The sequence below is a fragment of the Carassius carassius genome, chromosome 10 (assembly GCF_963082965.1).
Source record: "Carassius carassius chromosome 10, fCarCar2.1, whole genome shotgun sequence".
NCBI classification, from domain to species: Eukaryota; Metazoa; Chordata; class Actinopteri; order Cypriniformes; family Cyprinidae; genus Carassius; species Carassius carassius.
In genome coordinates, this window is record NC_081764.1 from 17,346,137 (window position 1) to 17,366,316 (window position 20,180).

At 36.2% G+C, this 20,180-nt stretch overlaps 1 protein-coding gene across 3 annotated transcripts in view; it reads right to left on the reverse strand.

Annotated features, from left to right (window-relative positions):
• Nucleotides 1-1,373: 1,373 nt before the first annotated feature.
• LOC132151915 (FERM, ARHGEF and pleckstrin domain-containing protein 2-like) overlaps nucleotides 1,374-20,180 on the reverse strand; it is a 56,660-nt gene continuing 37,853 nt past the window's right edge. The window contains exons 14-27 of one of the 3 annotated variants that reach the window (XM_059560460.1): nucleotides 12,739-12,917; nucleotides 11,901-11,990; nucleotides 11,538-11,671; nucleotides 11,189-11,270; nucleotides 10,833-11,070; nucleotides 10,599-10,729; nucleotides 9,956-10,024; nucleotides 9,784-9,873; nucleotides 7,807-7,889; nucleotides 6,529-6,647; nucleotides 3,904-4,043; nucleotides 2,811-2,918; nucleotides 2,563-2,714; nucleotides 1,374-1,798 (exon numbers count right to left, since the gene is read on the reverse strand). In XM_059560460.1, the coding sequence (XP_059416443.1) occupies nucleotides 1,705-1,798; nucleotides 2,563-2,714; nucleotides 2,811-2,918; nucleotides 3,904-4,043; nucleotides 6,529-6,647; nucleotides 7,807-7,889; nucleotides 9,784-9,873; nucleotides 9,956-10,024; nucleotides 10,599-10,729; nucleotides 10,833-11,070; nucleotides 11,189-11,270; nucleotides 11,538-11,671; nucleotides 11,901-11,990; nucleotides 12,739-12,917 (1,709 nt within the window). In that variant the 3' untranslated portion in view covers nucleotides 1,374-1,704. Of the gene's footprint in view, nucleotides 1,799-2,562; nucleotides 2,715-2,810; nucleotides 2,919-3,903; nucleotides 4,044-6,180; nucleotides 6,345-6,528; nucleotides 6,648-7,806; nucleotides 7,890-7,914; nucleotides 8,174-9,783; nucleotides 9,874-9,955; nucleotides 10,025-10,598; nucleotides 10,730-10,832; nucleotides 11,071-11,188; nucleotides 11,271-11,537; nucleotides 11,672-11,900; nucleotides 11,991-12,738; nucleotides 12,918-20,180 lie in introns of those variants that run through there. The other 2 variants (XM_059560459.1, XM_059560461.1) reach the window with 2 other exon arrangements.

The window sequence follows — 20,180 nt, forward strand, 5'->3', positions numbered from 1 at the left end:
TCGAGATGATAGCTGCATACAGTTTATTGTTATGAATACACAAAGCAACACTGCTTAATGTGTGGCCGACTAACTCTGACCAACCTTCTTCAGGTCTTTGGTTGGACCCTGTACAGCATGTTGAACGGACAAAGCCAAAAGCCTTATAAATACAACCAATAATCCAAAAAGAGGCAAAAAAAGGTCTCCCAAATCAGATGTCGTACAGATCTTCTTCATAAAGTGAAGCAGATAAGTAAACAAAACACTGGAGCTTCATCATGCTACTGAAACAAATAACTCAACTGGCCTTCCAACAAAACGAGACCTTAACATTTATAGTGAAAAAAAAAATGTTTGTTGATTAATAGATCGTAGTGAATGAACTATTAATATGCTTTTTTTTTTTTTTAAAGAAAAAGACAATCTCATATACAATATAATAGGGGAACAAGCAGTTTTAGGCCATTGATCCCAGTTTAAATGTTGGATTTAGTGGCTGACCGTTTTGTTTTAACTTCAACTTTGACAAAACTTGAACTTTACCAGAACCATTTCCTCTTCCCTGCGCGTAAATGGCAGAAACCAAGAGAAAAGTGCAATATTAGACTGTGGATGACCCTCTTCCCCCATATGGGGGTTAGTTTAGACTTGAGCTTATTATCTGTCAAGTATCCCGAATATCAAAATGAGTGACATTTGTGAATACATCATTTAAAAATTACATTTAGTTTGGTTAGCGAATGTTTTTTGGTCAGTCTTCACTTTAAAATAAATATCGGATTAGTTTTCAGATTGAACGAAAATCGATGCCGTGAGATCAAGAAGAACTTAAAAATCCCCTAAACAGTAACAGTCACTTAATAATGACCTACAAGACATGCTTTAACCAACTCTGGAAGAGGACAGCACATACTGTACAAGCCAATTCAGCTGCCTCAACATCAAAATAACATTTCTATTCCTCACTGACTCCTTCCTGTACCAACATCTCACCCTCAGCCCTTTAAAGGGGCAAAGGTGCTCAATCATAGAACTCCAGTTTCTGAGCTACGCGCTGTAAACATGCTCTCTGACTAACTTTACACTGTTTCATCATCAGCGAGACATTTTACAGCGCTAGTCCTTTATGTCACTTACTGTACCAGCTAAACGTAATACAAACCCTCTGTTTGTCAACACTCCATTCAGTAGTATTCAGTCAGGTTGTCCCAGGACAAATAATAGAAACTATTGTTGTGGTCCTGTGGGACTAGATTTCTACTGAATAAACTGGAGTAACAAGAGTCATTAAATATCATCCTAATGACAGATTCCTCTTAGCAAAGACCTTAAAACCTGAATACAGCAATAAGAGTAACCTTAGCAAGATTATCTCTTAACTTAATTCAATCTATTGTGTTTCTATAAGAATTATTTCAGTCTAATATGCTTCTAGAACAGCAAGATGCCCACTTTTTGTTTCATTAGTGAAAAGACGAGGAGAAAAGAAATGGCGTGATAGAATTACAAAGCGCTTAATTTCTGACCAACTTCTCCGGTCTGAGGTTTCGATAAGCAGCTCAAACTCCCAGCAAGCAGAGAACTAACAGTCCAGAGTCAAGAATCAAGTTATGATGATGATGCTTCTCAGAGCCACAAATCAGAAGGGATAAAATGATTGAATGTTTGGTCCTGGCAGACAGTGGGCCCAGCCCTCGGCTCCAGGAAACCTGTCTGACACACTCAGCTTCCCCCGTTCATCTCTGCTGGGCCTTTGGGTGCAAGCAGACTCATGCGTCCCACGGAGCTCGCTGCACTTTTGATCACCTCCATCCATCTGCAGACAAATCCCAGCATGTTTTAGCATATCAAATATTCACTACTTCTTTCTTTTATTATAGAAGGAAAAATAATTAAGGCTGTTAATTTAGCATGATTAATAAAAAAAATAAGAAGTATTTCACTATAAATGCAAGCAATTATTTGCAATTAATAATGACATACACTACTGTTCAAACACTTGGGGTCAGAAAGTTTTATTCCGAAAGGATGCATTGGATTAAAAAAAGCATTTATAATTAGTTTATAAAACACTTCATTTTCAAATAAATGCGGTTCTTTTTTAAACGGTTCTATTCATTAAAAGAATCCTGAAAAAAACGATCACCATTTCCACAAAAATATTAGGCAGCACCAATGTTTTCGACATTGATGATAAAAATAAACGTTTTTCTAGAGCATCAGATCACCATATCAGAATGATCTCTGAAGGATCATGTGAAACTGAAGACTGGAGAATGATGCTGAGAATTGAGTTGAATATATGAAATAAGGTTATTTTAAATTGTATTAACATTTTACGCAGTTTTTCATTAAGTAAATGCAGCCTTGGCCAGCGTAAGAGACTTCTTTAAAAAAACATTTTCAAAAAAATCTTACTGACTCCAAACTTTAGAACAGCAGTGTACATTAATTTGATAAATTACCAAATCATTAAAATGATGCACTGAAATCAATCGACAGCCCTAAAATTAAGTCATTAATATGAAACAAGGAATAACCTAATGAATATTTAAAATATATATATATTTAAAACCATACCTTTCAAATGTATACTCGCTCTCTGCCCTGAAGAAGTAAACATGGGATTTGAACTGCAGCTTGAAGACATACTCCTTATGGATGCTATCCGATTCTCCTGGGGTACTGACTGTGTAACCCAGCAATGGCAGACTGGCCAGAGGGAAGTCATCCTGGAACAAAAACAACATTTCATTATAAATGATCCTTTAGACCTCTTACAGGAATGTTAAGCAAATACATCAAACGGCTGGTGCATATTCCGGTACCTGGTGTGTCTTATAGAAGAACAGGCAGAAGTTGGTGAAGACGACCCAGAGTTTCTGCCAGCCGTTGCTGTTCTTGAACTTCCTTAGGAGGTAACCAGACAGCTGGTTCTGTAATGAAGGGCAACAGGAAGTTGAACATTTAACTGCTACAACGCCACAAGAAACCCTCATGCACAAAGACCATTAGTGCTGCTTTAGTTAAATGAAATTTACAGCTGTACCAAACACGGAGAGAACAAGCTAAAGAAGTGCTATTTTATTTAATTTTTTTTCAAATAAGCAGTTAAAAAAAGATATCAATAAAAGAAATGTCTCAGTTTCACTGGCAGAGCTTGTACTGTACACAGTCTTCTTATGCGTCAGTGAGAAATACAGTGGGTCACAATGAATTTGCAATGATAAAGCATTTTCAAAGAGTTGGTGATTCGTTATGAGCAGTGTTGGTTAAGTTAATCATAAAAAGTAATCCACAACAAATTACATTTTAAATGTAAAGCATTACTTTATTTCGATTACAGTAGTGAGTTATTGTGTAACGCATCATACCCAACTCTGGTCAAAAAAAAAGTTTTATATTTTATTTACACATTTCAGAAATTATTACTTAATAAATACAGTATTATTTCATTTTAGGGTCACACCACATGCTATTTTAAAACATTTACTAGCCTTTCCTCAATGTAAAAAGGTCAAATTATCTGCTATAAAAAAACAACAAACTTTGATCACACCACATGGAAAAAAAAAAAAAAAAAAAGACAATGAGGATCTTAATAATAAAAGATAAGGACAAATTGCTTAATGATTTATTTGCTAAAGTTTCTAAACGATTTGATGATTTTACTTTATGATAAAGGACAGATAAATCCTCAATGACAGCCCATACATAAACCACTAACTAAATAAATAAATAGAACTTTAATTTAGAAAAAATAAAACCTGTCATCGTAGAAGAGGCGTATTTTTAAATGTAATTTTTAAACAAATTAATAAAACAAGGATGAATTTTAGATAATCGAGGATCACTGTATTTGAATGTTTTCATGTTTAAGTGAAGGCCTCCAAATCTCTAGGGTTTTGACCTCACTGGTACCTGGTTCATGCGCAGATAGTCACTGAGAGAAAGATTCTGGTTTCGGTACCAGCACACATGAGTGATGGTGTTGGGTCTCTGGCCCTGACCGAGCAGGTACCGAGGGGGGAGCTCTGGAGACACGGCTGGAGAACTGAACACTGAGAGCATGCAGGCAAACAGAGCACAGGCACAGGAAAAGATGTAAACAGGAAGAAGGACAGAGAATGTGGTGCAGAGAAAGTGATGAAGACAAGGGCAACAAGGAGAAAACGAGAAGAACAGAAGACACAAAGTTGGAAAGTTAGCTTTCGATCCCTAAGTGAGGAAAAAAAGACTGATTGAAAATTCTTAAAATCTGTAGAAAATAAATGTTAGAAGAAATTAAGCATCCATGAAAATGTTAATGAATTCATTCAATTTCATTCCAAAAGTCAGGTACTGATTGACAAATAAAGAGGAAAAATGTTAGACATAAAAACATGGAAGGGGAGGGTGGAGAAGCTGCTGGATGTGTTGAAGACAGAAGCAGAAAAAAGATCCAAGAGTCTTTGCCCCTCATTCACAAGCTTCGGTTGCAGTCCAGACCTCAACAGCCAGCCTCAGAGATGTGTGTGTGTGTGTGTGTCTGTCTGTAAAGCTCAAACTGGGTCAATCTCCTTTCAAACAGGCATTTAAACATTTAAATTATTATTTAATTGATTTATTCATTATGAAAATAATAATAATAGGTACTAAACATTTCTGTTAGAAATAAATCATAAGTTGATGATAAACTTAAGATAAATTACCTATTTAAACTATTTATGATTATTTAAACATGAAGTGTCTAAATATATTGTAGAATATTTGTTGTACTGAATTAGCAAGAATTACAAAAAAAATCAAGAATTAATAAATAATGGCTGCAAATTATAATATTTAGTTTATAATATAATAATAAACGTAAGTACTAAATTTAAGAAAGAAAGTGAAATCCTATTTTTTATCCAAAATATTAGTTTCTTTTGATTCTGGAGTGAAAACATGACCCACACATTTCTTTGCAAACACATGCTAGAGTCCCGTTCCTTCATTTGTGCACAGCAGCTGTAGTTAAGACTAGGGCTGAAACGATTCCTCGAGTAACTCGATTACAAAAAATGATTGTCCATTGCAAGATAGAGCTGGCATACCCCAACTAGGACCCTATGATATCGGCGATGCAGAAAACGCGGAGGGAACCGCGGAATCCAGTCATATAAACGGAATTTACAGTTTAACGCGGAATAGCACGGAATTTGCCAAATTTTGAATGAATTAATCAAAAATAGGTCATTGCACTTACATCAAATCACGATATGGACTAATATCTGTAAATATTAAGCCTGAAGAGTCTATTTAAATATGAATCCTGCATGTTCTGCGTGTCTGTGTTAATGAATGGAGCAGAAGCGCGACTTCCTTTATCAGCGTGGTGACACACTGGATGCGTGGCGTAAGCGTCTCAGCTGCGTGGCATGTCCGTTTTTAATTCGGCTCCCATGTTAACAGGTTAGAGCTTGCAGACTGCCTGCGTGAGACGCACGTCTCAGGTGCGGCTCGAGCCGCGCGGAAAATAAAATTGGAAAGGACGCCTATTTTTCACGAGATACGCAAGGATGTTGGAAGCGTTTTCAGGCAAAATAGAATAGGAAAATGTTAATATGTCATTTTGTACACAAATACATATTACTTCATGACATTTTGATGTTTGAAAGTCTATAGGTTGACTTAAATTCAGATATAAATGTAATTAAATTTTTTTATAAATAATTATCGATTTTCAAATATTGCACCTGTCAAACATAGTCTATTTTGCCATCAATACTGTTGACGGTGTCCTTTATCAGTAGGCTTTATATTTATGCTTAACATGAAGGTGTAGGTGTCTAAAAAAAAGTTGAAATTGTTGTCATGAAGACAAGAGCCTGGTCTGTCTGTCTCTCTATGTCACCTACAGCAGCAGCAGCAGCGCGCCAGGCAAGATTCTGGTGCCACGCAGCAGAAACGCCACACTCACGCCACGTAGCCAGTTGACATTTTATCCTACCCGTCAGATTTTCCTACCTTTTACTGCGCATGCGCACATCAATATCGCGTCAATATAATTAAGAAAAAACAAATTTTATCCGATTACTCGATGGAATTTTTGGTAGAATACTCGATTAGTAAAATATTCGATAGCTACAGCCCTAGTCAAGACCTTCACAATCAGGCTCCGTGAGGACTGTAAATGATTGTACTGTATGTGTCTGTGTGCAAGTGTGTAAATGCTACCTCCACGGCTAGGCTGTGGTCAGACATAGAGACACTGGTGTTGCGGTGCCAGCACACATGCATGGTGGTGTTGGCCCTGTGGTGGCTCTGCTTGTCCAGAGAGCAGCGGGAAGAGTTCATGTCATCTTCTGACTCCTGCTCCAGAGACACTTCATCTGATGATCCTTATGATTGCGCGGAGGGAAAGGAAGAAAGGAGGAGATGGGAGAGAGAGGAGCAATCGGAAGGGATGGGGTTTACATCTATTTCAGGATCAGTGATAAAGAGGCTAAGGGACAAAAACACACCAGGACCTGCACATGTGTGGACAGTGGAGGAATACACTGTAAGCAGGCTTGAGATACTTACTGTTGGAACGATCACACAGGTTTGGGTCCAACAGAAGATCTGATTTCTCTTGACATTTCTTTGACATGTCAATAGCCATGTTCAGATCTTCAATCCATTTGTTCATCTCTACTTTGGAGCTGTGGAAGAGAAAGAGTCTCTTACTTAAAGATGATAAACAGCAAAGACAAAAGTTAAAGGGATAGTTCACCCAAATATTCTGTCATCATTTACTCCCCCTCAAGTCCTTGTTTATTTATACCGTTTCTTTCTTCTGTTGAAGATAGAAGATATTTTGAAGATTGTGGGTAACAGTTGTGAAAGTGATGTGACGTGGCCAAGTATGGTGACCCATACTCGGAATTACTGCTCTGCATTAATCCCATTCAAAATGCGCGCACACACACACACACACACACACACACACACACACACACAGAGCAGTGGGCAACCATTTTTTGCTGCGGCGCCTGGGGAGCAGTTGGGGGCTACGAGTCCGACTCTCTAACCATTAGGCCATGACTTCCCCTAATGGTGACTACTGACTTCAAAAGTATGGGGGAAAAAATACTATGGAAGTCAATGAGGATTAGCAACTTTTTGGTTACATACATTCCTCAAAATATCTTGTGGGAAAAAAATCATATAGTTCTGGAACAACCTTAGTGTGAGTAAATGATGACAATTGTTATTTTTAGGTGAACTATCCCTAAAGTAAAAGTATCTCCGCACATTTTTGTTTTCTTTTATGCTCAACCAGGTGTATTTGACGAAAAATACAGTAAAAAAATAACATTACTTGCTATTATCAGTTGTGCTACTTAATATCTTAAGATTTTTTGAAGTGAGTGAGCGACGTGACATTCAGCCAAGTACGATGACCCATACTCAGAATTGGTGCTCGGCATTAAACCATCCAAAGTGCGCACACACACACACACACACACACACACACACACACACACACACACACACACCCGGAGCAGTGGGCAGCCATTTATGCTGCAGTGATATTAATGTTTTTACTATCATGTTTGATCCACTCAATAAAAGTACATAAAAAAAATCTAATGACAATATATAATAAAAGTGTAAAATATAATACAATTTCATTTCATTTTAAAATGCGTTTGTTATTGATGTTGAAATTTGATCATTTCTGCAGGTTAATAAGTTTAAAACACATCCACAAATAATAATAGGAATGAAAAACACTCGAAACCCAATATTTTAAACAAATCAAATGATTCCCAGTCCTATTTAAACAGTGTGAAAGTAATTTCTTTCATTTGCACTCACCTAGCTGCCACCACAATGGTCCGCTGAGCAGAATATATGGTGAAACAGTGAGGAACAGACCACTCATTCTCACTCTCCTCCACCTGCAAAACATTTCAGCACAGTCCAGAGAAAGGCCTGCCAATACAACTTAAGGGATCTGTGTGACTAGCATTCTTTATGTGACTGATCCCATCCCAAAGTGTCAATAATCTGCTTATTAACATCCTGACTACTAGCAATCCTCATTTCTGTCAGTTCTGGGGAAGGATGGCAGAAGGAGCCGAAAGGGAAATGCAAATGTTGTGGGCAGACTTTTGAGGTGCTGTTTGGGAGTGGGGGATTTTGGGATTTTCCTCATACTCACCGGCACGTCCAGCACAATAAGCTGCGGGCAGGAGTGAAGCACAGACAAGTCCACTGTAACACTATGTACTGTAAACAAACTTCTCAAAAAAGTTCTAAAGTTCAGGGTTTGGGAAGTTTTTTAAAGGGGTCATATGATGAAGTTTTCCTTTCTTTTTGGAGCGTTACAAGCTGATTGTGCATAGATAAGATCCATAAAGTTGCAAAGACTAAAGTCTCAAAACCAAACAGATATTTTTTTCCTTTCAAAGTTAAGACTCGTCCACACCCCCCTAAAACACGCCCCACATGTTTCCGTCACTATGTGGAAATATTTGCGTAATGCCGCCCAAATGTTCACGTGGTTTCAGTAACCGCAGTTAGTGTTGAAGCAGCCATGTCAGTGAGATGCTGTGTGTATCTTGGCGATAGCAAATGCACTTTATTTGACCTTCCGAAAGTAGATGCATTTAGGAATCTTTAAGAGTCATACAACAAAACAGCAATGCATTTTATGGATGACCGTTTCGTGAACCTAGGAGAGGAGTTAATTCTGACTTTGCTACGACAATCTGGTGCTTCTGAATCAGCTACTGTAATATTTTTCGTTATTAGTTTAAGTATTTTCTATTGACTGTTCAAATGCAGAGTTTTCTGTGTTAATGGACAGCATGTTATTAGGTTGAAAATAACCCAGATTACTCCTCTCCTCCTCTGCACGCTAGCCCTGAACACATGTAAATAGCTCTAACTTTGAACAAGTGTCTTGTATGAACTGTGGGCCAGGACAGTGTGCATATTCAAATTTTAGTTAACGGCAGATACTACAAATATGGCCTGAAAGATCTCTGCCTTATGAAAACAAAGCTAAGATGTGAGACGGTGCAGATGTTTAGAGAAAAATGGCAGTATAAACCTAATTTATCAATGCCTGCCTGTGTACTTTCATCTGAGAGTACCCCAGCAAGCCACATTGATAGTATTTGTCAGGTAATGGCGAGATATGTCTGGCTCTTCAGTGAAGCGGATTCATATTTGGAGCTGACTTTTGATTCCCAGAACCCCCGAATCAAAGAATCAATGCCCTAACTGAAATTCATTCACTGAATTGAACATAAATCATCTGATGTCAAATCCAACCACTAGCCATTTGATTTCACAATTTTTTCATGCTTTTCTGATGCCTATGAACACAAGCCACTTAAAAGAAACTCGGGCCAAAGATTTTGGTGTAGAGACCTGTCTGATAAAACATGGAATGAATATATCTTAGTAGGATCCCATTTTGTTCAATAAATGCTAGACATAGACTGATCCAATTTAAGGTAGTTCATAGATTGTATCATTTCAAAGTTAGACTGAATAAAATATACAACACTATTTCTCCAATTTGTGATGGATGTAAAACAACAGAGGGCTCCCTATCGCATCTATTCTGGTTTTGTCCTAACCAGTTTGATTTTTCGAGTAGCATTTTTGACTTTTTTTTTTTCTCAAAGTTCAAAAATCACAATGACAATGTTCAGCATACTACTGTTTGAAATGTGCATCACATTGCTTATGGTTTCATATGCAACAGCAGAGTAACAGTATTTTATTCAGTATGCAGTTTGTTACCATTCCATTCCCCAACTAATTCCTGGGAATACTCACAATCATCCCATGCAGGGGAAGCTGTCCATGAACTTTGAACTGATTGGTTGCAGTCACCCCTTTGCTTGTGTACAGCAGCATGTCTGAAAACTTTGATAGAAAAAGGTTTTGTTCAATCCAGACTGAAGTTAAAATCAAAACGGCAAAAAACTAAATAAAAGTTCAGTCTTACGAGAAAAAACATCCTCTGCTGCAGACCCTTCTTGGTGAGTTTGTAGAGACAACCTTCCCTGATAAATTCCTGGGGAAGGAAAATAAGAAAACAAAAAAAATCAACTGGGCGGCAGACTATCAATTCTACTTTTACTTTTTTGTCCCACAACACTTAATGACTTTAATCATAAAGCTGCAAACTACAATTCCAATTACCTTGCTTCTCTGGAACTCTTCATTTTGTAAGCCTGAATCAATGACGTCTATTGTATTGCTTTCAAGCTCTAACCACTACATACTATCATCCTGCCTGCAGTGTACCACAATGTAGAAATGAGATGAGGATTGCCATGACAATGAGAATTTGTATTAAGATGAAATAACTTTTCTAGTGCAGAACGGTACTGTTATTTTGGGTATTATAACCCTATTTTAAATACCTTTCTCAATATTTGTCTATTCTGGGGTTGAAATATGATTTTCTAGCTAATAGATTTATCTTTTATCTTAAAGATTTCTGCTATTTAAAAAGTGTAAATATAGGAATGTCAATTATACTGGCTCATAACGCTGTACACCTTGAAAGGGGATGCTCTGTACACCAGTTCATCCACTGCTTTAACTCACCAAAACAAAAATTAATGCACAAGGTAACAACTCACTCTTCCCGGAGCCGTAAGGTTCTCAATGCCAATCAGATCTCTCTGAAGTTCAGTCAGCTTCTGAAAGTTCTCCAGTCGAATCAGACTGCTCTGCAGCTGAGCAGCGATCTCTGTAACCTCTTTCAGAGCCTCTGCAAAAACAGAATGTGTAAGTTCATTATCATGCTCAGATCTTAAAGAAAAAGCGTTTGTTCGAAGGAAAAACATCTGAGGCTTAGCTGGTAGCAGAATCACCTTCGCAGTCATCGTAATCTCTGTGCTGGGGAGCGTAATGCTTACACAGACGCTCCAGGATGAGTTTGTAGTGCATGAGTCTCTGAATGGGTTTCAGCAGGAAGGTGTTGAGAGGCAGGTAGCACACCTTCTGCAGCTCAAACTCTTTATACACAGTCTCCAACTTCTTCACACGCTTTGTGGCTTTCTCAAGCTCCGTTAACACCTCATCATGCTTCTGCAGATAGCCTATGAACTCCTGAGAATTTAAAGGCAACAACCCCATCACATAAATTATGGATGATCTGAATAATTGCACTAAAAATCTAATTAAAATCAAAGTTGTTCTAGTTTGTAGAACTGAACCAGAACATCACCTTCAGAGCACACATGTTGCGCAGCATAACATCTCCAATTCGTTGGTAATCTCCTTTTACATGAGCGTTAGAGCGCCCCTCCCTGTGAACGTGTGAAAATTATCAGTGGCTGAGACAAAACAGCAATACTGTCGTGAACCTTTAGACCAAACATAATTGCTTAGTTTTTTGTTGTTGTTGTTTCTGAGCATAATATTTGATACATCAGTCTTTCATGGTTCATATAATATGACACATTACATATAGAGCTCACATTTAAAATACAGTAGGCTTAATAGGGTTAAATTAATATTTGTTTAACATTGTCATATATGTCAAAAAGCTACTTTTGATAAATAAGAACTAGTACCAGAGAGCCAGCCTTTGGTCAATCTCTTTGAGAAAACCTCTGTGGAACTCGTAGATGGGGTCGATATTGGAGAACAGGAGGGTCATGAGACCCTCAGGCATTGCGTTTTCTTTAATCACTGCACTCCGGAACCACTGAGGACACACACACACACACACACACACACACACACACACACACACACACACACACACATCAATGTGCTTGGAGTTCAAAGACAAAAGATCATCTAAGAGACGCATTAAACACATCAATAGAAACATACACACAAGTAATTGACACAACCGGATACATTGTACAGACAAGCCTCACACACTAAACCTGTTACTCTCATGAGTCATGAGCACAGACAGCTCTGCTCACCACTGTGATGACCTCCAGATCCTTCAGGTAAGTCCGCTCTGTTGTCAGAATCTCCTTAGCAATGAAGTAGGCTTTGTCGGTGGGATATCTCTGAAAATAAAAGCATACTTAAAACCATTCTTAGACAGGCTGCATTAAACCCTCTAAACAATCCATTTAATTTGGCAAGTTCATTTAACTAATTATGTTCTATGAAATGAATGTAGAATGTAGAACATAAAACGTTAATGCAGAAAACAGAACCAAGAACTTAACTTTTAAATTAATATTTAATTTAGAACCTATAAGTTAATGTAGACCTAGAACCAAGAACTTATCTTTGAAATTAAGCTATAGTATGTACTTAGAACCTACATAAAACCCAGAAATTAACAAAAAAATAAATTAATGTAGAAGTTAACCTTGAATACACCTCCTAGAATTTAACTTTAATATTAGAACAGTTTAGAACTTAGACGTTAACGTAGAAAAATAGTTGATCTATTAATGGAGACCTTCAAACATAAAGGTTATATTAATGTAGAAGTTAGCCAAGAACACAAAACCTAAAATTTAACTAAATGAACCTATGAACACAGTAGGTTGGTCTAGAACCTTGAAGCTTTAACACAGATTTCAGAGCCTAGAAATTAAACCAGTAGTTAACACAGAAACTAATGTAACATTTTTATTCAAGCAAAGAACCTAAAATTTCACAATAAACTTACAACTTTAACATAGAACCTAGAATGTAAGGTAGAACCTACTGTAGACCTCATTTTAACCTAACTTCAGTTAACTCTAGACCAGTAAACGTTTTCAGCACTTATTCAGGCGCGTTTGCATGCAATCAGTGTACCTTCCTCCTGCCCTCTTCGTCTTCCTCAAGTCTGGCAGTGCCCACCTCATTCAAGAAGGGGCTCTGCAGCGGTGAAGGCGCCTGGCCAGGAAGACTGAGAGTGGACATCTGGAAAGAGGGCGACAGACACAGAGGACCCTTGGTGTTGAAGGGAGAGAGCTGCGGGATGTCAGTAGAGTCTACGGGATGAAAAAAGAAGGGGAGAATGTGTGTTAATACTGTTAAGAACATAATAATAATAATAATAATAATAATAATAATATAAAAGTAAACAGTTTTAGATTTTTTTAAGTTTAGGAGTTTATTAAATATATTATTTTTATTTAAAAAATCAAATCAAATCAAATGTTTAGGAGATTATTAAATTAAATAAATAGTATAATTTAAATACTACTACTACTACTACTACTACTAATAATAATAATAATAATAATATGTAAATAGTAATTACTTTGTAGACCAAAACAACCACCTAGCAACCACCAAGAACAACCGATCACCTGTACTTGCAATTTCAAATGCACCAGAAACCACTAAAAACACCCTTGACGCATCTAGAAACTGTCAATTCAGTAAGCACGTCATTATTATTATGCCCTAAATCAAATAAAATACATAACATAGAATAAAAAAAAAAAATGGCACCAACAACTCTACCACAGCAATTCTGACAAAGCAGAACAGCGAAAGATATATCAGGAGAAATGGCCATTCTCACACACCGAGCTGTTGTTTGCAGAGCAATATAACAGGAACAAGAAAGAAAAGAAAAAAAAAAAACACCCATTTCCTTTATAACATACTATTTTATTCAAAAAAATAAGAATTAAGAAACCTTCAATATATATATATATATATATATAAAATAGCACCACGCCAACTGTATATACAAAAGGGATAAATACAAGAAGTGGGAAATGGTTTCTTCCTCAGATCACGGGGGAAAACAAGAATGTAGAGGCTGGGCATAAACAAGGAACTCCAGATAGAAAAAGGTGGCTTTACGACCCGGAAATAATTCCTGCAGAGGATTATCAGCAATACTGCTGGGCTGGTGAGCCGGCAGTGGTTTACAGTTTAACTGGAGTGTCCCAGCGGGGATGACATAGGAGAAGAGTGGGGGGTGAAGGGGTCCTGAGCCGGGGTTTGGCAGCCAGCCTGAACAAACACAGAGGCAGCTCTCTACACTAGAGTGAGGCTGTGGAATGTAGCATAAGAAGCATATCTGAAACTAAAACAACAGACAGGCTTGTGCTAGCTTGTGTTCAGTTTCGTATTTTGAATCAAATCCCACTGGTAGTTCATTACAGCTATCAACTATAGATGTGAAATATGTATCGATAGTTGTTTATTAGCAACTTTTTTGTTAAGAAATTAAGTGTTAACACAACATGCATCCTGAATACCCTGAAGTAAATGATCTGCTAAAAAAACAAAGGTAAAACAGATACAAAAGGACAGGATTTATTTCAAAGGTGTAACTCATCTGTTAAACATCTAATGAAGACCAGGGTTCTTATTGTTAGCTAAAACCAGACTTATTAAAATCATTTTCAGCAATCAAAATAAAGCTAAAATAAAATAAAAAAAGGAAAAAGAAAGGAAAAAAAGAAATGTTGCTTTGGCAACTGAAATACATTAAAATTGCTAAAATCAAAACAAAATAAAATAAAAAAATTACAAGGGAAAAAAATTTAAACTAAAAACTTGCACATCAAATTAGAAATTTCTAAATCTAAAATAGATTTGACAATATAAGATTAAAAGGGAATTCAAAATATTAATAAATACTTTATAGTAAACAATTAATGCTAAAATAACACTAATAAATCCTACATTGAACCTAAAAAGACATTTACAGAGGGCAAATGGACATCTGATATGGGTTCAGCATTAGCACAGTTTAAGAATTCAGCTTATTTATTTCTTGATGGCTAGTACACTATTTGCAACCATTTTCACTTAAGATTTTTTACAATGTAAAACAGATACATTTACTTGAATTAGTAACAAAAGACCAGGACATTATCTTACACAGAAGAGAACGTGTCCTTGATTCATTGATTATTTTCTTATTTGCAGTATTTTACATACAGGCAGAAGGATTCAAAATGATGCCAGACACATTGGCTCCCACTAGTTTTAGCATTGCTCCCATTTTCCTGGCCATCAGCTTGTTTTCCTCTAGTATTTTAGCTCCCTTTTCAACCACAAACTCTCAAAGAAATGATAAATAGGTGGCTCAAGATGTTGACACTGGCACTGATCCATGACATTGAAAATAGCTCCAAAAATATAGAGCTAATCAAAATAACACTGCACACCACAAATCCTGATAAACCCATTACACATCCTCATAATAAAAATAATAAAAACAGCAGTTTATGAAAACTGCATTAGATTTGAATGAACACTGTATTATAGTAAGGTATGGCAGTAGGTTAAGTAAGGACACAGGTTATTACAGGGGCTAATGGACTTTCTGTTTTTAAAGTCATTAGCTTCACTTAAATCATTTTTAAAAGGGTACAAAAAAAGTCTGAAATCCCAGTTTCCCAAAAGTTTTTTATTTGTATTATTATCGTTATTATTATTATTTCAAAGGGAAAAATATGCGTGCACACATAATAACACTTTATTTTCATTAGTACATTAAGGTCCTTGTAATTGCATTAATAGCACTTAATTTCAGAATTCAATTTACAAAAAAACATACTGAGGAAGCATAAAGCCAAGCACAAGAGAGGTAAACAAATGCAAATTTGGTCGGGTTCTCTTTTGACATTAGAATCCTCTAAAGTAATAGGAATACCTCTTTTTTGTTTAAATGGAAACTAAAATCTTGTTTCTGAAGCAGTACTGTGATTGACTATGACTTAACGTTGTAACTTAACAGCAATTCTATTTGAAAAACAAAGTGCAATGTAGTTTGTTATAAATACTGAAGTGTCTTAAAATGCAAAATAATATTCATTTGAGACACCTTCAATAGCAATAAACATTTTTCAAAACTACATTGTAAGAACTTTCTCTGCCATAACGTGTATTTTATTTCTCATAATAAACACTTACACATCCACAATGCAAACAAACTGCATTTTTGTGCCAATGTTTAAAGTGTGCATGTAAACAAATCAGAAGCTCACATTACTAGCTTATAAAAAATTTATTATCTGGGGGGACCAAATGGAGGACTACATTACTTACTAAGGAGTTTATCTACCATCAAAATGAATGGGTTTTGAAATGTATCTGAAGTGCTAAGATGTGTTAGGTGAATGCTAAAAATGGTTCATAGCTGTACATTACAATAATCATGATCCATGATATGAAAAAAAGATCTTCAGGCACATCAGTGTGATATTAAAACACTGATAGAGCATACTGTAATTATGTATTCGTCCAGACTCAAGAAAACTCATGTAACTGGCACACAAGTTTGAGAAACTGACGTGTTTGACAGGAATAAGACATTTTGAGGTAAATTTAAATAGTTTTTTTTCTTGAAAATAAAGCTGCTTTATGTGTTAAACGGACAGTAAAATCTAAACCATAACAGCCCTCAAAAAGCTAATTCTATACTATGGATTATATGAGAGAAGACGACTAGACCAGGAGCATTATGAGTTTTCATTAGTGCAGGCTTTGTGATGCTGAGTTAATTAAAATAAAACAGTCAAAATTCCTGAATAACAGTATTATTTTGTTAAATAAAAAAAGGTTATTTGTACTTCATATGTCACATTATAAAGTAGATTTGGCAATACTTAGTAGTATTAATAATAATAATAATAATAATAATGGTCAATACAAAGAGAAGTCAGTCATTATGTCCATGATGGGAGATCTGTGAATTCAGCTGATGTGAAGGAAGCACCATTAGATGATGGCCAAATGGTGCCTTGCCCAGATTTAAGGGCAGCTCAGGCCTGCCCTCGCTTGTGGGAGTAGAGGGATGCTCCAGCAGTTTAAAAACATTGGATGCAAATAAAAAAAACTATTAAAATGGGCCATGTTTCGCTTGCTCTCAAAATGACAATGAGAATGGATTCTTGTGGTTAATACTAAATTGTTTGTCGTTTACGTCAAAATAGTTCACCTTAAGCTGCAAATGTAAAAATGGAGTTTAATTCAGTTTTGGGTGGTAATCAGGGTATTCACCGTTTTGACAGGAGATACTGGGTGGTGAAAGCAAATGTAAAACATTTTAAAGGGGTCATATGAAGTTGCTAAAAAGAACATTATGTTGTGTATTTGGTGTAATGTAATGTGTTTATGTGGTTTAAAGTAAAAAAAAAATTTCCACGTAATGTACATTATTGTTACTCCACTATGCCCCGCTTTTCTGAAACGCATTGATTTTTACAAAACTCATCGTTCAGAAAAGCAAGGTGTATGCTGATTGGCTAGCTATCCAGTGCGTTGTGATTGGCTGAATACCTCAAGTGTGTGACGGAAACGTTATGCTCCTTACCGTGATGCCGTGTAATGCCGCGACAATATAAAACCAGTAAAACCCATTACAAACGAGACATGTAGCATCCAATGGGGACATAATTACAGATTATAATGACTTCTGTGCATATCGCACTGCGTAAACATAAAACCATGTCTGCATTTGTGATCTGAGAAACGACAAACTCAAGCGCTACTCTACATGGCTAAAAACTAACGTTTGAACTGTCAGTGGCAAATTTTTTAAATATAAAAACATGCTTACAGAATGGGAGTTAGAATTGCCAGACTGTCCTTGCAAATTTGGAACTGCCCCACTTTATAGAAACAGCCTTTGTGAACAGACGCATTGTAGGCTACTCTCCCAGGAAACCGTACTCCGTAAAATGCGCTGCACATATCTGAATATTTGAGTTGAACGGTATGTTTAGATTAGGCATTTTAGGAGGGCATGGTGGAGTCTTAACTTTTCTAAAGAATATCTCTTTGGGTTTGAGACTTTAGTCTTTGCAACTTCTACATATCTTATCTATGCATGAACAGCTTGTAACACTCCAAAGAGAAAGGAAAACTTAATATTGCATCTTATAACCCCTTTAATCATTAAAATAGACTGAAAAAGAAATGCCAAGGATAGAAGTGCCTGAATCACACGGTGAAGTAAAGCAGAGTAACATGGCAGGATATTAAATGGGATTTTAGGAAAGGAAGAGGAAATGACACAAATGGCATTGTCTGCATCTCATCTTGAGCTCACAGAACTCAATGTACTCATGGCACACAGACATGGTTATTCACTCCAGACCCCAAAACAGAAACCCAAGGCATGTGGTCTTGATGTCCTACAAAAACACAACTGCACAGAGCTGATGTTGCCTATTAAAGCACTGTGTAATACTTTGCATCATTAGGAGTGCCATTTATATGAATGCATTGAGGCATTAAGAGGCAATTAAAGGTCAAGTTAAACCTTGAAGAGAGACACCCAAAGGTAACAAGCACAAACAAAAGATTCAGGAATAAACTTATGGTAAGTGCTTCGAAAGCAAGTAAAAAAGTGCTCCAAAAGCAAACCTGCAGTACAGAATAAATCATTGCAAGAATATAGCCAGAAGTGGATACACCAAAATGACAAAAATAAAATAAAAAATTATTCAACAAATTATAATACCTGAATCATTGAATTATGTTGAAAAAGCCATTTGATAAAAAGGCAGAAAAGGTTACCGATTTCTTTAAATCAAACGCCAGGCACAAGCAAATAGCTCCTGGACTTAAAGTAAGAAATGTTCACTACATTCATAGAAATGTGCCAAAACTAGTCGTTCTGTTAATGACAGAAACATAATTTTAATTGGGGACTACTGACTATCACTCTGGGTTCTAAAGGTCCACATACTGCTACGTGCATAAGGTTAGAACTCAAGCTCTATATTACATTCACTTTCTTAGCAGTGGTACTGACAGCATATTACAATACTCAACTACTTACATTCTTTGACTGAAAGTAAAAAGCTACTCTACTTTTGTTTGGGGTCAGTAAATCTTAGTTTTGAATAATTTGTTTTATTATACAAGACAAATTAAATGGATCAAAAGTAAGAGATTTTTTGTAAGTCTTGAAGCATTTCAAATGCTGTTCTTTTGAACTATGTTCATTAAATAATCCTGACAAAAACTGCACTACACGTTCCACAAAAATAGTGTTTTCAGCATTGATAATAATAAGAAATGTTTCATATATATATACTCAGTCTCACACTGCAAAACAAAATGCACAGATCCAATAATCTTTTAAAGACTCAACTAGGGAGTCAAAATGCTAATTTGAAACGGCTTAAATTCAATGCCAAAAACGTTTTCGGACATACATGCAACAATGTCAGTGTAAAGGCAGCCATATAGTCCAATCAGAATAGCTGAGATTCAAAACATTTCTGAGAGGTAATCAGCAGGGGGCAGAGTGGAGTGACTAACTCTAAAGTAACATAAAACAACTTTGGCTTGAAATTGCTCTTAGCAGCAAAGGCTGTCAGGTCCAATGCTAATTAAATCACAACCCTGAGTAGAGTGGTTTATAACTGGAAAAGACTCATGCAGTTATCCTGATATAAAAGTACCTTCATACATGCATGTAAAGATTATCTTAATAATGTATATTTTCTCATTCACATTAGACTATTTAATTTAGTCGTTGATTGAATGTTTGCTATGGAAATCAATGTCAGACTCACTTTAGGACCCTGTAAGGTCAAAACATTAATAGGGACAAGAATCGGAAGTCTTTAAGAAGTTTGAGGGATGTTTTCTTTACCCAGGAAGAACAAGAACCAGTCATACCAGATGTTTCATAATTTTCTGGATTTAAATCTATTAATTTTTTTTTTTAAATACAAATAAAAAAAAATTGATTTATGCCATAATCTTCTATGTAATGCATGCAGCCATTATCACATTTCTTCTGCATGCCATGCAGCCCCTAATATGGACCAATCTAGAAATGCAATACATTTTTTGTTTTTCAAAAGGTCCAAAATGCTTATAAATGAGAAAATACGTAGAAATAATTTCTAGGTGATAGTCATTTAATTTTCCTCTTCAAAACGTCACAGCGCAACTTTAGTTTGTAGCCATCCACACTACTAAGATTTAACGTAAATGGATAATGAATGATTTAACTTTATAATCTTAAAAGTGCTAAATGAATCTTACTGTCCTACAAAAACGCACAGAACATGATTCAAAAACAATAAAAAATAGACTGAATGAACACCAAAGAGAGAGACAGAAGTAGTACACTGGAAAGGGCATGTATGAAAAAAAGTGGTAGATTAAAGCGCTTACAGTAAGAGCCAAAACTATAAATACGGATTATATCAGGATAAGGTGGATAATTAAGTGCTTGGTCATATTTTGCATTAAAAACCAACGAAAGATGCTGCCGTTTAATGGGGGTCGCGCTACATTTTAAGATGGCTGGGGCCCGA